Here is a 19,163-nt window from a genome sequence, read left to right as displayed (position 1 = left end):
CCAGGCAGGACGAGAGCTGCCTTTTATGGTGTCTTCTTACAGCGACTCTCAGGTGGGGTCTGTGTGCTGGTATAAGATAAATGGATAACAACCCAGGATTTTATATCAGAAAGCCATTTTCCAGGCAGTGGGAAAGCTAATGCATAAACATCTTTGTTTGTCTGTTTGAACCTGCTTTTCTCAGCTGATCAGTGCACTGATTTCCCACACCACGGTGCCATACACACAAGACACTGGCTGCTGACAGCTCATCGTGGGGATTGGGCTGTAAGTGAAGGAGATCAAGAAAGGCAACAGGAGAGGCAAGTGCACTTGATGGAATCGGTCAATGGAACTGGTCAATGGGATCGGTCAATGTGATCAATGGAACCGGGCACTGGGATCTCTGTTGGGACTTGTAGCCATGACGTCACTTCAGATGGCATGTACTTTGTGATTCACCATAAGAGCCTGTAGCCGTGCACTATTACCCTGGTATTCACGGCTACGGCTACAAGGTGAATAGGAGCTCATATGCTCCAAAGAGAAATGGAGAGACAAGGCAAGTGCACAAGGCAGCTTTGTCTTCCACCTGCCTCAGCATCACCAGCCACAGCTCTGCTCCTTCCTCACACCCATCTCTGCAACTGCACATTCCACGTTGAACCTGCCACTTGTCCTCCCTTGATTTCTACTTGCAGAAAGAGGATGCTGAAACCTTGGACAGTCACAGCCTGTATCAAACACCCGGGTTCAAGGAGACTTAAAATGTGAGTGAGGTGCGGATAAAGCAGCAATTTTTGTCCTCATGAGCAAATATCTGAAAGGTTGAAATCCCACCCCACAAAAAAAAGCAAGTGGAATCTGTTTGTAAAGCAATGCCCTCAAGTTTAGCTATGGGAATAGAGGAAAGAGCATCCAAAAAGCAGGGAGGGAATTGGGACCATCTTACACACTCATTCAAGCAGAGCTTGGGGATATGGAGGAAGCAGCCTGTTGTGTGATGCCGAGTCACAAACAGCAACGCTGCTAAACAAAGGGGAAGCTGAGCAGGGGAAGGAAAGCTTCTGCTCAAAACTTGAGATGAATTATTCAGGCTGATATAGATAGAAAGCGCTCTGCTGTGCCCAGCCCTCCCGGCTGGAGCCCATCAGCCTGCAGCCACTCTCCCAGCAGTCAGCAAACTCCCTTGGTCCTGCTTTGCTGCTTCAGTGCTCAGATGTGCCCTGACAGCAGCCGCACAGTGACAGGGTGCATGGGGGTCACACCTTCGTCTTCCTTGCCACCAGCATGGAGATGATCTGGTGGGGTCCCTCAAGCTGCAGAAGGCAAAGGAGCCTCCCTGGTGACCCTCCATTAATTCATATGCAAAAGGGAGGGGGAAAAAAGCCTTTCTGACATTTCTTCTTGCCCAGTGAAGCATCCTTGTTAGTCCATGACCACACTGGCTTCCAGTGAGACTGGTGTAGTAATGCTCATTAAATAAACTCAGAACAATGATACAGCTGAAAACCAGGTTTTTCCTAAACTCTCCTTTATTTCTATAATGGAATTCTTTGTTCTTTGTGGCAGATTTTGGAAAAATAAAAGAACACAAAAGGACCTGGGGCTTTTTGGCCTCTGAACTGGACTTTTTCTAAAGCTTTCAAATGTCTTTTTTGGTTTTAGACAAGAAAGCTAAAAATATGAACAAACCCAGCCTGCTCCCTCAAAGGGACGAAGGCAAAACCACCTCTGTGTTTGATGCAAATAAAACCAAGCAATGCTCATACCACCATCGACCCAACTCTGCTCTTACCTCTGTCTTAAATCTAATTTACACTCAGGGACCACTTGCTTTGGATAAAAACCAGCCTTCCTTTTCTCCTAGGTTTTGCCTGCACTGTAAAGCCAGTTTGAGACACGAAACATGCACAGCAAGTGACCATCCCGTGTTTGCTGTTCTTGGTGGATTTCTTTCTACATCTCAATAGGAATCTGGAATCCAGTTCTACCTTTGATGCCATACCTGAGCCATGATTAAATTGTTTAGTAACAGAGCAATATGCTTAGAATTAGACTCCTGTTTCAGAAAAGGGATAATGAGCATCCCACTAATAATGAGCATCCCATAATTTCCCTTCTTAGGTGGTGCAGGGTAAACAGCAGAGGTGTGTGGTTTTCCTTTTGAAACTGTTGGAAAAAGGCATGAAACTCTGGTTAAAATTCATCCAGGAACAATAATAGTTCATGGATGGTGCTTCATTCCCCATAATATCTTCTCTGGCAGCTTCTCAGGCTCTTCAAGACCAGCCACACACCTCTCTCCTGCAAGCATAGATGGAGCCAGTGGGATGCTCTGTGTGTGTAGAAGCAGTGTTCCAACTATTTCCATAAATGATCTGCTGATTTAATGAGGAAAATGATAGTTTTTAATTGCTTGCCCAACAAACCCAGCCTCATCCTGGGTCCTCCAGCTCACACCTTATTACAAATAACATTGGTACTGCCTTCCAAGCTGGATACTGCCTGCAGTGCCATGGCAGGAATGAAACCAGCAGCAGAAGAGCTCCTTGTCTCTGAGAGTCAGACAATGACTCTGAGGAGCCATAAAACACTCCTGCTTTCCCCTTACCAACCTAACAGGGCTGTGAAGCAATCCCTGGCTTGACTTTACGGAGCGTGTTTAAACTTCTCATTGAAGTTCAATGTAGAGATATTTAAGCAATTAGTAAGCAGGCTAAATTAGCCATGCTGCTGTATATAGCCTGTATCCAAGCCAGTTATATCATGCAAAGGTAGTGTTTATAGTTATCTTAACCCTTCTTTCACACATATATTTTTGCCTCCCTCTCAAACCTTACCACCCACACTGGACCTTCAAGCATATGTTTGCTGGATTGGAAGCTGGCATTCTGCTGATGAACCTAGGGAGATGCTTTAATCACAGGTAAGGCTTTAATTCTGCTCCTCTTGACACGATAAAAGGAGCAAATAAGTTCACCTGCCTGTTGACAGTCTTCCAAAGCCTTTCCCCAATGGATGAAGGTGAAACAACCCCCTGCAATGGAAGTCTGCGGGTAGGAGATTGGAGAAACCCTGTTTACTTTGCTGTAGGAAAAAACCCATGTGCAGACAGCCCTGACTGCATAAGGAGACTATTCCTTTAGCCAGGAAGGTGGGAGATCTGATGTAAAGGGCTGGCAAATATCTGCAGTCATTCCTTTACAGCGGTAACACATTTTCACCTCATTGAATCTAGATCACTGTGTTGTGACAGTTGTCATGAGAAACCATTTGGAAGGAGCAAGTGCAAGGTATAAACATACCAAGAAGAAGCTGAGAATGAAGATAGTCGGACTCTCCTGATTACCCTGACCTCACAGCTCTGAAATGTGTCAGTAATGGAGCTTTTACGTCTTCATGTCAAACACAACAGAGCACACCAATACAGAGAGAAGACAGTCACTTATTTTTTCACACTGCTGTTGTTCTGCATCTTTTGATTTCTCACTTTGAGAATAACAGCTGCTCTTCTAAAACCTTCTGAGTTTATGCGGTTCCAAACGCATTGTTTTACTGGCAGCCACCAACCTGCATCCCATCTGCTGATGAGAGACTTTCTTTTCTCCTTTTCCAGTGCCTATTTTCCCTGCAGTTGGGAGATAGATCATCCCACAAAATTAAATGTTTTCAGCATGCATGTAAATGAGACACGCATTTATTTTCATTTCTGATGATACGATTTCAACCCAAAGAGAGCTTTAAAAGCCTGCAAATTAGCTCTATGCATATATGGATATCACTAGAATGTCCTCATTTAAAGTATTTTTCATCAAAGATAAGGAACCAAGAAAAACTGCAGTTTCAAGACCCCTTTTAAGAATGCACCCTGCACCCTTACGGTACACATTAAAGAGATGCTCCTATAATGGTCAGATTAAAGTACTCTCCAAAAGCAAACCAGAGAATGTTTAACCATTGTTTTGTGTTACTGAAATGATAACTGTAAATGCACAGATATGGAGACTGTCTGCTCCAAAGTCCCTGCTCAGAACAGGGTCAGCTACAAGAGGATGAGGACCTTGTCCACTTGGGTTTTAAACATCATCAAGGTCTTGGCAACTTGGGTACAAAACACCTTGGGTAGACAGATGGAGGTGTCTGTGTACTGATGTGTGCCTCTATAGGTCACAGCCCGGCTTTTGCTTGCTTCAGATGTTAAGAACTCAGTGGTAACTGATATTTCGGTTGTTACACAGTAAAAAAAGCATCTGTCTCAGAAATGTGCTAGACAGAAGAAACAAGCACAAGGCTTCTAATTCAATTCTTCCCTTTGCCAAGCATCCTCATGAGCACTGGGGAGGCAAAACGCTAGCTTTGTTCCTTAGCATAACAGCAGAAGTCCTTGGATGCTAACACAGCAACAGCCCATGCGAGAGATCTCTCTTACAGATTTCTTCCTACCAAGACCTGTATTACTAGATAGAGCTTGGCAGCAAACCTCAAAGTGATCTAGAGTTAAAATTCCTCTCCAGAAACAGTCATTTAAACACCCAGAGGAATCGGGAAGGCTTAAGTGTGAAGTAATGATTATGAGACTATTCTAAACACAATCTGGTGCAAAATGACAAGGCCTGAGCAAGCACACACATACACACATAGAAAAATGTCAAGAATGAGTCCAATATTTGAAAGGTGAGACTGGGGCATCTTTTGGTATTTCTCCTGCAAAGAGCTTTGGGATGAGTCAGGAAAATATCGTTACTCCATAAAACTCACTGGTTACAAACATCATAGTATATAGCTCAAAAGAGCGAGTCGCTCTAGTGTAGTTCAAAAGAACTTTCTCATCAAGCGATGATCTTCTAACCCAGACCAGTAATTCTTTGTGCCCATATCAGCACAGGGTGAGCTCCTCAAGATATTTCCTACTCCTAACTGCAGACATTCGTATTTGAATTCCATTCATGTATGACCTTGTCTTTTATTCTTGGTTGGGGTTGGTTTTGTGACCATGGGATCTAAAGCAGGGAGCAGCTAACATCAGAGAATACTGAGAAAAACATAGATGTTGAAGTCTGAATGTCCCCAGTAGGTTTTCTTCTCAGGTTTTACAATCGTCAAGCTTGAGAAGACAAATGCTGTGATGCTATCATGAATATCCTGTTGAAAACCAACCAGTGAAGCTCACATTTCACATTCCCTGCCCATCCATCAGGCTCAAGGACATGGTCCTGCATTCCTTTGGGCAGTCTTTAGCTATTGGAACACCTGGCTGCAAAGCTGAGGTTTCAGGGTTTTCTCCTCTGGAGTTTCTATCTTATACCTGGTCCAAATGGCTCAACACAGTGGTGGAGAAGCAGAAAAAACTCAAATATAGCCCCAAAGGCTTATTTCCTCAATAGACTATATATATGTGCATATTATTTTTTATTTTAAATATACAAAGAAAAACGAAAATGTGCTCAAAGTCCATTCATGAATAGCAAAATAAGTGAATGCAGAGGATTAGATAATTCATGTATAAATGATTTGGTGGTATCTGAAGAGCCTCTACAGCCTCAGATAAGGAACACCCAGCCTTCTTGGCAAAGAAAAGGCTCTGTCGCTTCACTATGAACTTGTATTTCTCTGCTATATGCGTTTTGTCACATCAAGGAGAAACTATTTACAGAGTCTTGGAACTTATCTCATCGAGCCTGAAAATTCAACAGCATATTAATTTCCCTGTAGGATATTAATTTGGGTTTAGATTCCTTATGAATGTTGACAACTACATACACTCTCCAGGCCAAACCAGCTGAGTTTACTGATCTAATTTGGGCCTCTAGAGTGGATAAATGGAAGGTTTTGACAATAATAAGCTTAGATACAAGAATAGCCTCACAGCAAGGGGTTAGGTTTCCTTAAAGATGTAAATCTCAGATCAATTTAAATTTCACTATTTCTATATATACCCCAAGATGAAAACAGAAGAGTCATCTGTATAATCTCCTGCCCAGAGAGTCTCTTTTCCAGAGGATACCATCCCAAACAGAGACACCGTACTTGTGCCAGAGCATGTGACAAGCAATAAACTGCTCATGTTAAAAAGCCTAAATGGTGTGAAAAGCCAGTATGGCAGCTCTGCTTCTTCCACCAAGTTCTCTGCACACATTCTCTTGGTCTTAGGGACCCAGAGTTCCGAGTACCTACTTTAAGTTCCCTCTAAATAATATATATATAAATAATAGTGTATATATATAAAATATGAGACAGAATCCTTGTTAGCATCACCCATGACTAGTCGCTGTCTTTGCAAAGCCTTTCTTTGTGAAACATTTCTAGCTGAGATGTCCACAAGGAGAGACACTGGCTGGTTATTCAGTTGATGAGCTGCCATGCAGAAGAGCCTTCAGATGTATTTGCTAGGAAGTTAGGTAGAAGAGAGAAGTATGTAACAGGGCAGAAAGCAGTTTACATAGGGCTATATGAAAGAGCATGGGCAAATATAGCTGTAAAGAAGTATCGAATTAATGGAAAACCATTAGTGACTGGCTAATGGTTGGCGCCTACATCCATGTTTAATTGATGGATAAAGCAACCAATTAAAAATGCATGATAGACTCATGACAACCAACAGAGGAATGCATGATTATTAATGGTAAGTATGGATAAAGAGGGAGGAGTAGCTTGGATTTAGGGAGGTGGGGACTGCATCTCCCTGCATGGTAGTGGGTCACTAGTACAGTTAGACCCACTATCTGTCATACCCTCCTGCAAGTCGGACTGAGTCAAGCAGTAATACAGGCAAGGCTGAAAGACTCCTACCCAAGAAGAGGATAAGGATGACATTCTGGAAGAGCTGCTGTGGCCAGCAGATGCTCCCTGGAGTCCCTGCTGTAACCACTGACAGCAGCAGTGAACTAGGACAGCAGAGGGGCAGAGCATGGAAGAAGCAGAAGCCAAAGGCTACCCAACTCTGTGGTCTCGATGCCCATTGACCTTCTGGGGCTGCTTTCAGCATAAAGTCCCAAAATGTCCTGAGGACAAAGGATACTGAGGCCTTCTATAGTGCGTGCACCATGCTTATCAACTGGGGTGAGCACAATGAGCCAAGGGAGCAGATGCAGTGGAAGCTGTGAACACCTTTCTTGGCTGCAATGTGAGGCACTTGTAATACAATATTTATGCTCGGAGTGTGTCCCTGCAGTTCAACAAGGTCCAAGTGCCTATGAATTAGTCATTTCCACTGGTCTAATCTCTGAAAGGTGCTGTGTGAGGATTCAGTGATTTCCAAGAGGTTTGCAATCACTCCACACCTCTGAGGATCAGAGACAAGCTAATGGGAAAGATAATGTTTTCCATGGTCTCCAAAGCTCATACTCCCCTGGACAGATTCCTCCTTCAGCTATATATATTTCTTTTCAAACCAAAAGCAAATTCCTATCAAACTAGAACCAGGCAACGATGTATTAAAAATGAGCCTGGCTTCTGCTGTGAGAGTTTTCTCTGAGTGTTAACTACATACAAAGATGGTTTTGTTTGATGCTGGCAGCAAGGGTTTTCTCTGGAGCCTATGCTGGGGAGGGGGACTGGGATGTGCTACATCCTATGAGACTGCAGAGCTCTGGTATGATAAGCAGGGGAGAAAACAGTCTTGGCATGAGGACAGCCTTTCTAAGAATATCAACAGGCTCCAAAGGAAAGCAAGAAAACAACCCCTTGTTCCTTAGGAATGCTCCATACAAGAGACAGATTTCAATTATTCGGAATCAGGAGCAAATATCTGCTGAAGACTAATTCTGGAGTGGTATTGGGCTGACCTGAAACTTGTACTTGTAGATACACAAGTCTGACATGGTCCAGCATATTCTCAGTATTTAAACCCATGCTCATTAACTGGCTTTTCCAGCTGATGGTGACGAATTAAGGGAGAGCTCCTTGGTGAAATGAAATTAAAGAGGACTGAAAGCTCGAATCCAGCTTAATTGTGTATCTGACATGTGAAGAGAGAACAATACCTGGCATCCCTTCACAAAACTCACTGTCCAGAGAAAGGATAATTAAGAGAACAAAGCCCTTGTGCTGAATGTTAGTCATGTCCTTTAAGGCACATCTGGGGCACGCGTTATGAGAATTCAACCACAGAGAACAAAATAAGGAGGAATAACTGCAAGAAGCACCAATAACACCATGAACAGAGAAATTTGCCAGGGTGCATTTGCCACTCACTTGTTGTAGAGGACAATATCTGGCCTCCAGATCAGCTCAGAGGGGATTCGGATGGAGGTGACGTTTTCATACTCTTGGGGGTCCCAGCGTAGCTTGTAGTCGTGCCACTCCTGCAAAGACGAGGCAGTTACAAAGCTGGCAAATTCAGATTGCAGAACTGAAAAGGAACGGGGGAAAGCACAGATTTGGGTGCACCCACCTGCTTCACCCACACGTTCGTGGTCATCATTTGGTTTTTCTCATCCTGCAATGCAAGATCAGGTATTGGTTATAGAAGCAGATGGAGCGGCCCAAGGAACTCATTACATTGCTCTTGCTTGTACTTCATTTCTGTAATTATAAATCGCCCCTGCAATAGATGTAAGTTCCGCCTTGGAAATAAAAAGCAGATGTTTCTGTCATTCAGCATAGGACAGGGCACAGCTGCCTGATGCCACTGAACAGCTGAGCCTGCACCGAAGCAATCCTGGGAGCAGACAAACATGAATTCACTGGGATTTTCCTTGATGCTGATGGATTCAGCCTGGGACGATGGGGCCAGGCAGAGGAAAATGCTCCACAGCTTGGCTTTGATCTGGGCACTGAAGGAATGGGAGTGATGGATGCATACATCCTTACTCACACATATGCATGGATTACAATGCTCAGCTTCTTCTGCAAGTCGAGTTTAGGATTTCTACTGTGAAACGTTACTCCTGTTATTCTAGAAACAGGAAGCTCATTTCTCCTACCAAATACATCAGCTTTGAGCACTATGGATTGGGTTTTCTGAATAATCCCAAGCCACCATGCTGACACATAACCCTCAGACAGACCAGTCTATACCCATGCTGTCAACTGGTAGCGTTTTTCCCAATTCAAATACTAGTATGGAAAGGTAGAATATATATACACTTCTAAATAATGTAAGGCAAATATAATGCTGACAGCACTGTAGTAGGATTAATTGCTTCTTGCTGCTTGCCTTGCCTGCTTGTTACAACCCCTCTGTAAATCACTAAGATGAATGACATGGGGCAGAACCTAGCGCTGGTCTGATTCGAGCATCACACCAGAGCTCAGAGCTTGTTTGCATGCTTGTTTCTTTTCAATCTCTCTTTGGTTGGCATCCAAACCAGCTCAATTGACAAGGCTCATTTGGAAGCAAAGTGCTCATCATTAACCTTGCTCTTATGGCAGTTCAGGATTAATTCTGAACATTAGAAGGCAGAAGATGTGCCTCCCCCTCACTGCTGTTGTGGCACCAAGTGTAAAGCCTGACCAGAGATACCCTCATCCAGGGTTAAGGACCAGAAGCACATGGAAGGAATACAAAAAAAACATCAAATGAGCAACAAAGAAAGGGGAAATACCCAGCTACATCTTTGGGTGTTGATGGCAGTTGAGGAATGTCATTGGATGAGTCTGCCATGCCCTGGACTGGACCAAACCCTGAACATCTGCTTCTCTTCCCCCTTTGCAGTTCAAAGCACTGGGAAACCCAGTCTCCAGAGTGCTACCATTTGCTGGAATGTTCTCCCCTTGTGGGGTGCAAACCAGAAACTCCTGCCCATTGCCACACATGAGGGCTGTGCCATCCTCCTGACCCAAGCAAAGCACGACTCCAGCCCCCTGGGTTTACCCCATAGGGGGTTTGCAATGTGCTAATGCCTGTCTGCCTGCTCCTGCTGCACGGCTGACTGCTCCTGCATGGAGCCACCCCAGCGGACAGCGGGTGACAGCAGCCAACAGGGGTGCTGCGCTCTCTGGCCTCTTTCCTCAAGGAGAACACAGCACAGGGCGATACAGGCATAGGATTCCAGGTGTGTTTCTCAGTGGCTGCTCCTAGACACATGCTTGATCCCGTACCGCTTTTATCCGCGCTCAGAAGGGTGAGGTAAGGACACACAGGGATGTCAGACTCCACATTGACTTTTGTTCCCCAGTTTTTGCCAGCAGGAGCTGAGGTTTGAATACAGCTCTGATTTCTCTTCCAGACTTCTTTCATTCACAGCCAAATGCTGGGTCTAACAATTGCAATGGGGTTTGCAGCAAACCAATGCCACTGTCGGGAAGGGGAAAGACAGCAAAGGGGTGTCATCAGTCCCCAGCCACTCAGACTGGGGTGGGAGGGGATGAGAGCTCAGTACCCACCAGTCCCGACCTAGCACTGCCTGCTGGATGCAATTCTAACCATTGACATGACTCTTAGATTAATTCATTTTAAGTAAGCTGGGCAAAGCACTGTGAAGCAGGTATATCGATCCTGCATCCTCACAGGCCAGCAGCAGCGTAATGGAAAGTCTCTCTCCTGCCTCCACAGTCACTAATGTCTCATCTTTAGTCTCATCAATTATTCAGATGAGAACCGTACAACTTCACCATTAGCAACTGCAAACAGCCCTGGATCTCTCAGTCTGATGAAAGAGAGAGGAAGGGAATGGAGACCATTTCTGTGCTGCAAAGCTGGAAGCTGAAGGCTTGTGCACAAGGAGGTGCAACTCTCCAGCAACCCATGGCTTTGATTTCCCACCTCCTGCCCTACCTGTGTCCTCTGCATCTCAAACCCCTTATCTCAAAATATAGAACATTGTGGAGTTGTTTCTTATGACTGTCCCACGCCAGGAATGTCTCCTAGTTGCATTACACTTTCCATTATCACCCCTTTTACTCTGCCACATGAACACACTGTCCTGGGGAGTATTATGTGCAAGCAGGGATGGGGGAGAGAAGCATCTGGGAGCAAGATCTGCACCAGCTAGGAAGCCTGTGCATGTGCTTAACATCTGCAGCCCTGCAGGGATCTCCTTTGGATTCAACACTTGACCCCGACACACTGTGATAGAGTAATCCCGTAAATACCATTTCAGTCCGCAGTGTAAACCGCTTTGGTTCGCACGTAGCACATGCAGCTTGCTCAGAAGCTATTTTCTTGTTATTATCTGCCAGATTAGTTAAAATAACCCCAAAACATTCATTTGCAGATAGCTCTTCAGGTAAGCTACCACCCAGAGATGTGTGACCACTGTTTCTATTACCTTGTGTAAAGTGGTGTTAACAATTACAGCTCAAATTCCAAATCAGCCATTTGGGATGTTTTCTCAGCCAGGACTTTGGCATTTATACCAGTTGCTTCTCTGCTCTGCTGTGATCAGTTCCACAGGTTTTGATGGGAATTGGGGGTTTTGCTTATAGTAAATAAGGAATAAAGGATCCATTTTGACAACTACTCACAGTAGTCATCCCTCATTCCAGCAGAGCTGCCTGCATGATAACACTTCCCAACCTGACCAAACTATTCCCAACCCGACCAAACTCTTCCCAACCTGACCCTGGAGCAGCTAGTAAAACCCACATGCAACAGGAACCTCTCTTCAATCCCCAGTCCTTTAATCTTGGCTGTTTCTTGTACAACTGGGTTGCACTTACAACATCGATGAGCTGGGCGATGGACAAGCCAAAGCGGACAAGGACCACGTCTGAGATGTTGGCGACGGGGCGAGACCACTTGTTATATCCAGAGAAGAGCTTCTTCAGGAGACGCTCCTCTGCGTGTGCCCGGGTCTCCACGTGTCCAAAGGCTGTGGGGAAGGGATAGGGCACGGTGGTGTGAAACACACGCGGCTCCAACTGGCATAGCTGGAGCTTTCTATGGGGGGGGGGGGGAACCTGCACTAACGCCAGTAATGGGTAATTGGGGATGCATGGGAGGGGGTAACCCATCATCCTGATGACTTGCTTCCCCTGTACCCCAGGCATTGCCATGAATTTGAAAGAAAAAATCTTCACTATGAGGGTGCTGAGGCGCTGGCACAGGGTGCCCAGAGAAGCTGTGGCTGCCCCATCCCTGGCAGTGCTCAAGGCCAGGTTGGACACAGGGGCTTGGAGCAAGCTGCTCCAGTGGAAGGGGTCCCTGCCCATGACAGGCGTTGGAGCTGGATGAGCTTTAAGGTCTCTTCCAATTCAAACCAGCCTGGGATTCTATGATTTCTCACCTTATTCACCCACCATGGCCAATTCCCAGTGTAAGGTTTCTATTGCAAAGCAGGATTGGTTTAAAGAAAGTAGGGGCATCAGTAATACCATTTGAAAAACACTACATGGGCCATCCTCCCCTGAATCTGGTCTTATTTTGATAGCCACTCGGCCACAAGTTTCTAGCACTGAAGTCTGCAGATGGGAAAGAGGGATGCTGGAACGGTGAGCCGAATAGCAAAAAGCAGCCTCCTGCTGGGAGATAGGGATTTGGGATCAGATTTACACAATTTAGCTCTTCAAACTAACCTGCATAGCTGGTCTTTCACAAAAGTGATGGGTGAAGGAAGAGGATGGGAGAGTGCACAGATTGGGTAACAAGACCACAGTTTTCTTCAGTAATAACTTTAAAAGTTGGAGGCTGCAAGGAGCAGCCCTGACCCTGCACATACAACTACCCGAACCATCAGAGGTGCCTGTTGGTTATTAAAAATTAAAGCTGCCTTTCTAGTAGAGGGCTGGAAATGCATCCTCTGTCATGGACAGCGGGGACAAGGAGCCGGGGGCTCTCCCTGCATCCCTCATGGAATATGGCTCCTATTTAGTCTTAAACTGCCCTGGATTATACAAAGGGAAGCATTAGCTGAGCGCTGGCTGTGCTCTCCCCAGCCGGAGCTGTAGCCCGGAGACACATTAACACACTTTACCCAGGGAAGAAAAACCCAGGCAGGGAGCAGGATGCTGAGCTCCTGCCTGTATTCTCCCTCCTGTCCCCTTCCCGATTGTGGCTTTAACCCTTTCCCCATCAAACCAGGCAAGAAGCAGAAAATAAAAGCAAAGCATCACTCAGCAGAGGCTGTAATTTTGGGGACCTGCAGTGATGGGGCAGGAGTGGGGGAAATCCTGTGTTAACAGGGACCGGTCTTTGCAGCATGCCTTTGGGAGGGATAAGCATGAAAGAGCTAAAGAGCAGAGCAGGGGTAGAAAAGCTTTCTTAAACTTACCAGGGAAGACACAGGCACAGAGGAAGAGGAGGAGGTTTCCTTTAGACATGAGAAATCCCATTGTGGAGCAGAGCTCAGGCTCTAGTACTCAGCGTCTCCTGTCAAGGCAACTTTTCCTCTCGGAGTCTCTGGATCCTCCAGCTTCATCCCCTAAACTCCTTCCTCTCCCTCCCTCTCACCTGCTTCTGGGAAGGAGTAACAGCTGGTGGTCGGTTTGGTTTCTTTTTTCTGACCGATTTCCAGCTCTTCCTCCTGAAGGATGCTTTTCCCTGGGACAATGCCGCACATACACTTGCGAGGGATGCGAAAGGGCTGCAGGAAGCTCCTGTGAAGAGACACGAAATGCAGAGCTTCCTTGGGCTATGCTGCTTGCTTCTCTCCCCTTTCCTACAGGCTGGTTTGGCTGCTGGGTTTATTTGTTGCTGCTGATGCTGTGCTCACCCTTCCCCCAGCCCTTTGGACAGCCTTCGCTCAGCTTTTGCTTGCTGCTGGACCACTGATGCGAGCCCTTGGTGGAGCAGAGAGGGAGTATGTTTGTATATTTAATGTAGTTAGACCTGCCCACCTCCTGCTTAGGAGGAGGAGGAGGAGGGAATCTGTGCTTTCCACCAAACAGGCTGCAGGGAGAAAAACTTTAGGCATGAGAAAGAAGAAGGGGGAGATGCGGACACCAGCGGCAGCCAGAGGTGGTGGATACGGAGCCATCTGGGATCTTTACAGCACCTGAAGCCCAAACAGTGTTTAATTAACGAAAGCTGTCTGTTTGATCTTGTCCAATTGCTCTTCAGAATCACTCCTCTACACTAACAGGGTCATTAGGGATTATGTTCTGGCCTGAGCACGTATCTTTGCTGCTGACAGTTATTGGGCTGATGAACCTGCCTGTGAGAGCAGGGCTCTGCTGCGCTAGGTGCTGTACAAATATTAGTCTCTGTCCATAGGCAATATGCAATCAGAGGTGAGACTTGAGACAAAAGGCTGCTGGAATGTATCTCTAGAATTGAATGTACCAAAACCATACCACAAATAACTCTGTTGAAATCATTAAGACCTTTTATGGAGGAAAAGGTAATTCCATGTGTTAGGAATTGCCACTCCAGCCCTTCATGTCGCATCCCTGATTCCTCGCACGGGAGACATGGAATAGATCCCTCTCTGATTCATTTTGAAACTAATTTTAATATTATTACAATTACTTCTATATGGATAGCAAATGGGTCTCATTTGCAGGCAGCGGTAATGTTGCCAGCTGCAAAATTAATCAGTGTCTGTTCTAACAACACTTCATAATTTCCCTACTCCAGAAGCATCTCAAATACCTTCCAGTACAATAGATTACTGGCTGAAAATGGGGAGGATTAAAGCCACAAGAGAAACTAGGTCTGTAGTGAGATGATAAATGACATCAGTGTAATATCAAATCCGTTTTATCTTGTCTTTTCTTATCTTTTCTTCAACAGTTGTCAGCCTTTCAAATGACAAACCCTACCATACATTCCAGTTGGTGAATGGATCCCTATATGGGTTGCCTGCTTTAGTTTCAGTGTCCTGACCCTCACTGCAGCTCCCAAGCACCTGTGACATCTTATATAAGTCTGTAGTGCATTCAGTATTAATAAACAGCAGATGTGAGATCAAATTAACTTAACGCAGAAGCACAGGTTACATCCTGAGAGCCAGGATGTGCAGCACTGAGCACTGAGCCTTCCCACAGCCAGCAATAGGGTAGCAGAAGGGCAATCGCTCCTTCGTCAGGGTAAACCCGGCATCACTCAGTCTCTTCACACATTGTAACCACACATTCCTGAACATCCATGCAGCAGCCAGGAAAACCTATTAAAGAAATAAAGAAACCCCTTTGCCCTACGAACTATGGAGCAGGGTGGACATCACAGCAGTTTGCGTGTTCCTCTGTACCTCGCTGGGTCCAGCACTGCTCATTTCAGACCCAGCAGCATTAAATGGGGGAATATGGGGCTCAGCCTATTTGGTACCAGCAACAAGCACCAGATACAACAAATCTCACAAATTCCCAAAGGCTCATGGTGGGAAATGGGCTTTCTGAAAGGCCATTTTTCAAGGAGGCTTATACTCTACACAGGTCACTTGTTGGGCGACCAGACCCAAGGGATGCAAAGATGAGCTATTCCCTGTTGAAAACCTGGGCTATAAATAATACAGGCATCCTTGACTGCAAACCCTCCTGCACAGAGCTGATTCAAATCCCATGGACAAAGCCTATCCATCTTCACCTTAGCTCGGTTTCTGTGCTGGGGAGCAGGGGAGCTGGCAAGCAAATGCTGCCTTTGGATTAACCCTATAAATAATCTTGATTAAAAAAGGATTTCCTCCTTTTGGAAATTAATCATAAATCACCATTTCCTATCAGTGAAAGGTTTATCCCTCCCCTCCCTGGCCCTGCTTTTATATGAAGCGGGAAAGGAGCATATTTTATAGAGGTTTCTGTGCCTTGAAGTGACCTTGTTAAATCTCACTGCCAGTTTCTTTCTGCATCATTGGGCCATAACAAGATTTCCATCAGCTCCTGTGTGGATTTGGAAGGCAGCATCTCCCACTGGTACATGTGCAAGAAACTCAGCCTGGCTGGGACAAAAGATGCCATTTAAAGGTTTAAATGATTTTTATTATGGGAAAGAGATGCAACTCCAGCCTGAGCTTCCTCATTATTATTATTATTATCTTCCTTTGTTTGAAAAAGACATGGATAATTTGGGTAATCCAGATGTTCACACAAACTGAATGCAAACATCCCAGCTATTGAAGATTGCAAAGTGAATGAAACAGAACTAAGGCACTTTTTCCCTCAAGGGTTTCAATGAAATCACAGATTTACCCTTGGAATAAGGGCTAGCCAGTAACAAGCGTTCAAGTGTTATGGGTCATTTAGAAGAATTCCATGCTTTTGCAAGGATCTGGTAACTCCTGAACCCACTGTTTTGCATCCTGTAAATGAGTTTTGCAGGATGTAATTCCCCCATTTCATCCTGTTTGCAAATCATTTTTATCCTGTAAAAGGCACTGACAGAAGGGGTTTGAGGGTCCCTGAGACTTGGGTGCCTGCATATAAGCTATGCCTGAACCCTCTCTCCTGCCATCACTTGCTCAACATGGAGTGAATTCAGCCACTCAGGGAGGCAGCAGCATGCTGCACTAACAGGGAATCCTAGACTGCAGGTTTTCTTTGACTTTGCCCTCTCTGGCCACGATCTTGCCTTAGACGTCAGTGCCAGCTCTCCAGGGCATGCCCTTGGCTCTGTTTACTTTGTCATCTGCACGTTTGAATCTACAGAAACGGGACATAATAATGATAGCGTCTCCTTCCCCGTACCCTGTATGGGCTTGACACAGGGGGCAAAGACAGTTAATGGAATGCTGAAGAAAAACCATCCAAAGGTGGTCTCATTTTTCTCCTTGCCTCTGTTCCTGGGATACAGATTCCTCTGTCCTGCCCCTAATTGCTTTGTCATCGACAGAGATTTGAGGTGGAGCAAAAGCAGTAGGAAGAAAACCCCCAAGAAGGGGCAGAGATCTCTTTTCAGTGGAATGTGCACTGAGATGAGCAGAGGGATGTGCAAGGCTGCTTCTCAGAAGAGCAGGCTCAATGTGCCTCTGGGGAGATCTGCAAGTTTCTGCTGGCCTCACAAGAGGGACTCGGCTTCAGTTGTATTTATTTCAGCTTGTCTGCGAAGCGCCACAAGACTTGGAAAGGCATTTTTAACTAAATCAAACATTTTTACCGTGTAAGAGACTTTTGGGCCATGCAGGAAGCTGCGACTCCTGTGTGAGACTAAAAATAACACAGAAAAAGTGTAGCAGTGATTATTTCCAGAGCAGTAACCACAGTTATGAAGCCCAGGCCTCTCCCATGCTTCTCCTTGGAATTTCGCTATGGAATAAATAAGGCTTCCAACCATACAATACTATTATTGTTTCCTAGAGCATCCTCATGGCAGTGATCAGACTGTGGCGACAAAGGCATTGCCATTGCTTTACAACACCTACAGCATCCACAGCAAGAAACCATCTTTCCATTGGTGGTGAGCAATGCATCTGACGTGAGATGCTCCGAAGCTGCGTCATCCACCTGGTTCGTTTCGGGACCAGTTTCCATCCCAAAGTGCTCACAGTGAGCAGACAAAACTGTGTTAAAACAAAGCAACAAAGTGAGCAAACCACTGAAAATTGAAAGGAAGCAGAGCAGAGAGTCATGGTCCCATTAAGACTTCCAGCTCTATAACTATTAAAGACTTCATGCTACAAATCACATGAGCTTCTACATCTTATTTGTAAATGACAGATTTCATTGTAAAGAGCCCGTGAAGAGCAAGGAGGCAGCTTCTGCTTCTCTTGAGATCCAAGATGTGTTTTTAAATTAGAGCACAGAAGCACATCTCTCCAGACAGGTTTGCTTGCCAAGGATAGCTTTGGTTTCACTGCTCAGCTTTGTAGATCTAAATTAGGCTCTTGTCCTTCCTCATCAGAGGGCAAACGCTGCCCAGTTTATTCCCTAAAGAAATCTGGAGTTGACTGATTGACAAATCCGTTCCCTTTTCTCCCCATAATCAGCACCAGCTCCAGCGCACATCTTCCCAACCAGCACAAACCTGTCCAAGCGCACTTCATGTTACAAGCAAAGCAGAGCTTCGGGAGACCCACAGTGTAATTAGCCAAATGAGGTGGCTGAATTAGTTACAACCTCTCCTGAGCTCCTGGCCTTATGTATTAATGAGGAGTGTAATAAATCTGCTCAACACCCTGGGCTATAAACGTCAGGGACTCATTTGTGCACACAGCACCCATCCAGCTGGAGTGCAGGAGCTGGGATCCTCTTTGGCCACCCCATGGTTGAACTGGTGAAGTTCAGGAGGTGCCACCCTCACTTGGAGCCCTTGATCCCAGCACATAGACATGATGCAGAACACCCATGCCAGGCATTAGCACCCGGAGCAGAGGTCATTTTAGCCTCTGGACCAGAGCAAACTGATCCAGGGCTGCAGTGAAGGCAAGGATAAGATTTTCCAGAGATAGACCCCACTCCACTTGAAGTCTTGATGACTTCAGGCTTCAGTTTCATGCCCACATCAGTGTGAATGCGATCTGTGTCCTCTGTGCAAAAATGAGCATTAAAAAACATGCAGTCAGTGCTAAAAACTTGGTCATAAATATTGTGCTTGGCACCCGGCTTTGGCCATAAATATTTCCTTGGTTAACCAATAGGAAATGATAGTCTTAAATCTCAATTATCGTTGAGTAGCAACTGGCTCACACTCATAAGGGCAGCTTTCCCACAGTGTCTGAAGCAACCCTGAAATACTGATTTCTGGTGATTTCCAGAATTCAAGTGCATTTTGTCCTTCCTGAGCTTGGAAAAGCTAGGATAAAAAATATAATAACAAATATAACAAATACATATATATATATAAACACACATATATACTTCTTTAAGGTCTGTCCAAAAGCTTCCTGTGGTAGATGTTGTAATGACAGTTCTGTTCCAGCTTCTTATTTTTCCATCAGTCTCTTCATTACTGCCTGGATTCATTCATATATAGCTGATAGACAGTTTTAGGATGTGAATCTTCAGAAGTACTGTCCCAGCAGGGGAGGAAAGAGTATTTTTAGGAAATCTATGGAATTGGGAGCTGTTGAGATTCTACCATCCCGTCCTGTAGATAGGCTATGATCAAGCCAGTTGAGACAACCTTTGGTACCTGCAATAAGTCTGTGGTCAAAGTTAAAACATGAATAAAAGGTGGCTCAGAGCATCTTCCTTTATGGGCTGCCAGGCAAACTGTGACTACAGTCACTACACTGGTACTTGGTCTGGGTGCTGCATCTCTCCAATGTGCACCTAGGGAGATGGAGAGGAAGCAACCCAAGAGCTCAAGAAAAAGATGCCATAATAGTCTGAATTAGAGCCTAAGATCCTTTCTACTTCACATCTCACTGAGCATCAGATAACAAAGCCTTTCAATAACCAGGAAAGTAACACCTGCTTTGTCTGCATCC

General features: G+C 45.3%; 1 protein-coding gene across 1 annotated transcript in view; it reads right to left on the bottom strand.

Moving 5' to 3' along the window:
* CHRNA4 (cholinergic receptor nicotinic alpha 4 subunit) overlaps positions 1 to 19,163 on the bottom strand; it is a 42,351-nt gene that overhangs the window by 8,306 nt on the left and 14,882 nt on the right. The window contains exons 2-5 of the mRNA XM_065691275.1: positions 13,134 to 13,458; positions 11,584 to 11,735; positions 8,375 to 8,419; positions 8,176 to 8,285 (exon numbers count right to left, since the gene is read on the bottom strand). Coding sequence (XP_065547347.1) covers positions 8,176 to 8,285; positions 8,375 to 8,419; positions 11,584 to 11,735; positions 13,134 to 13,194 — 368 coding nt within the window. The 5' untranslated portion in view covers positions 13,195 to 13,458. The remainder of the gene's footprint in view (positions 1 to 8,175; positions 8,286 to 8,374; positions 8,420 to 11,583; positions 11,736 to 13,133; positions 13,459 to 19,163) is intronic.

The sequence above is a fragment of the Lathamus discolor genome, chromosome 11 (assembly GCF_037157495.1).
Source record: "Lathamus discolor isolate bLatDis1 chromosome 11, bLatDis1.hap1, whole genome shotgun sequence".
NCBI classification, from domain to species: domain Eukaryota; kingdom Metazoa; phylum Chordata; class Aves; order Psittaciformes; family Psittacidae; genus Lathamus; species Lathamus discolor.
The sequence above is the reverse complement of the archived record's forward strand: the minus strand, read 5'-3'. Positions and strand labels throughout refer to the sequence as shown.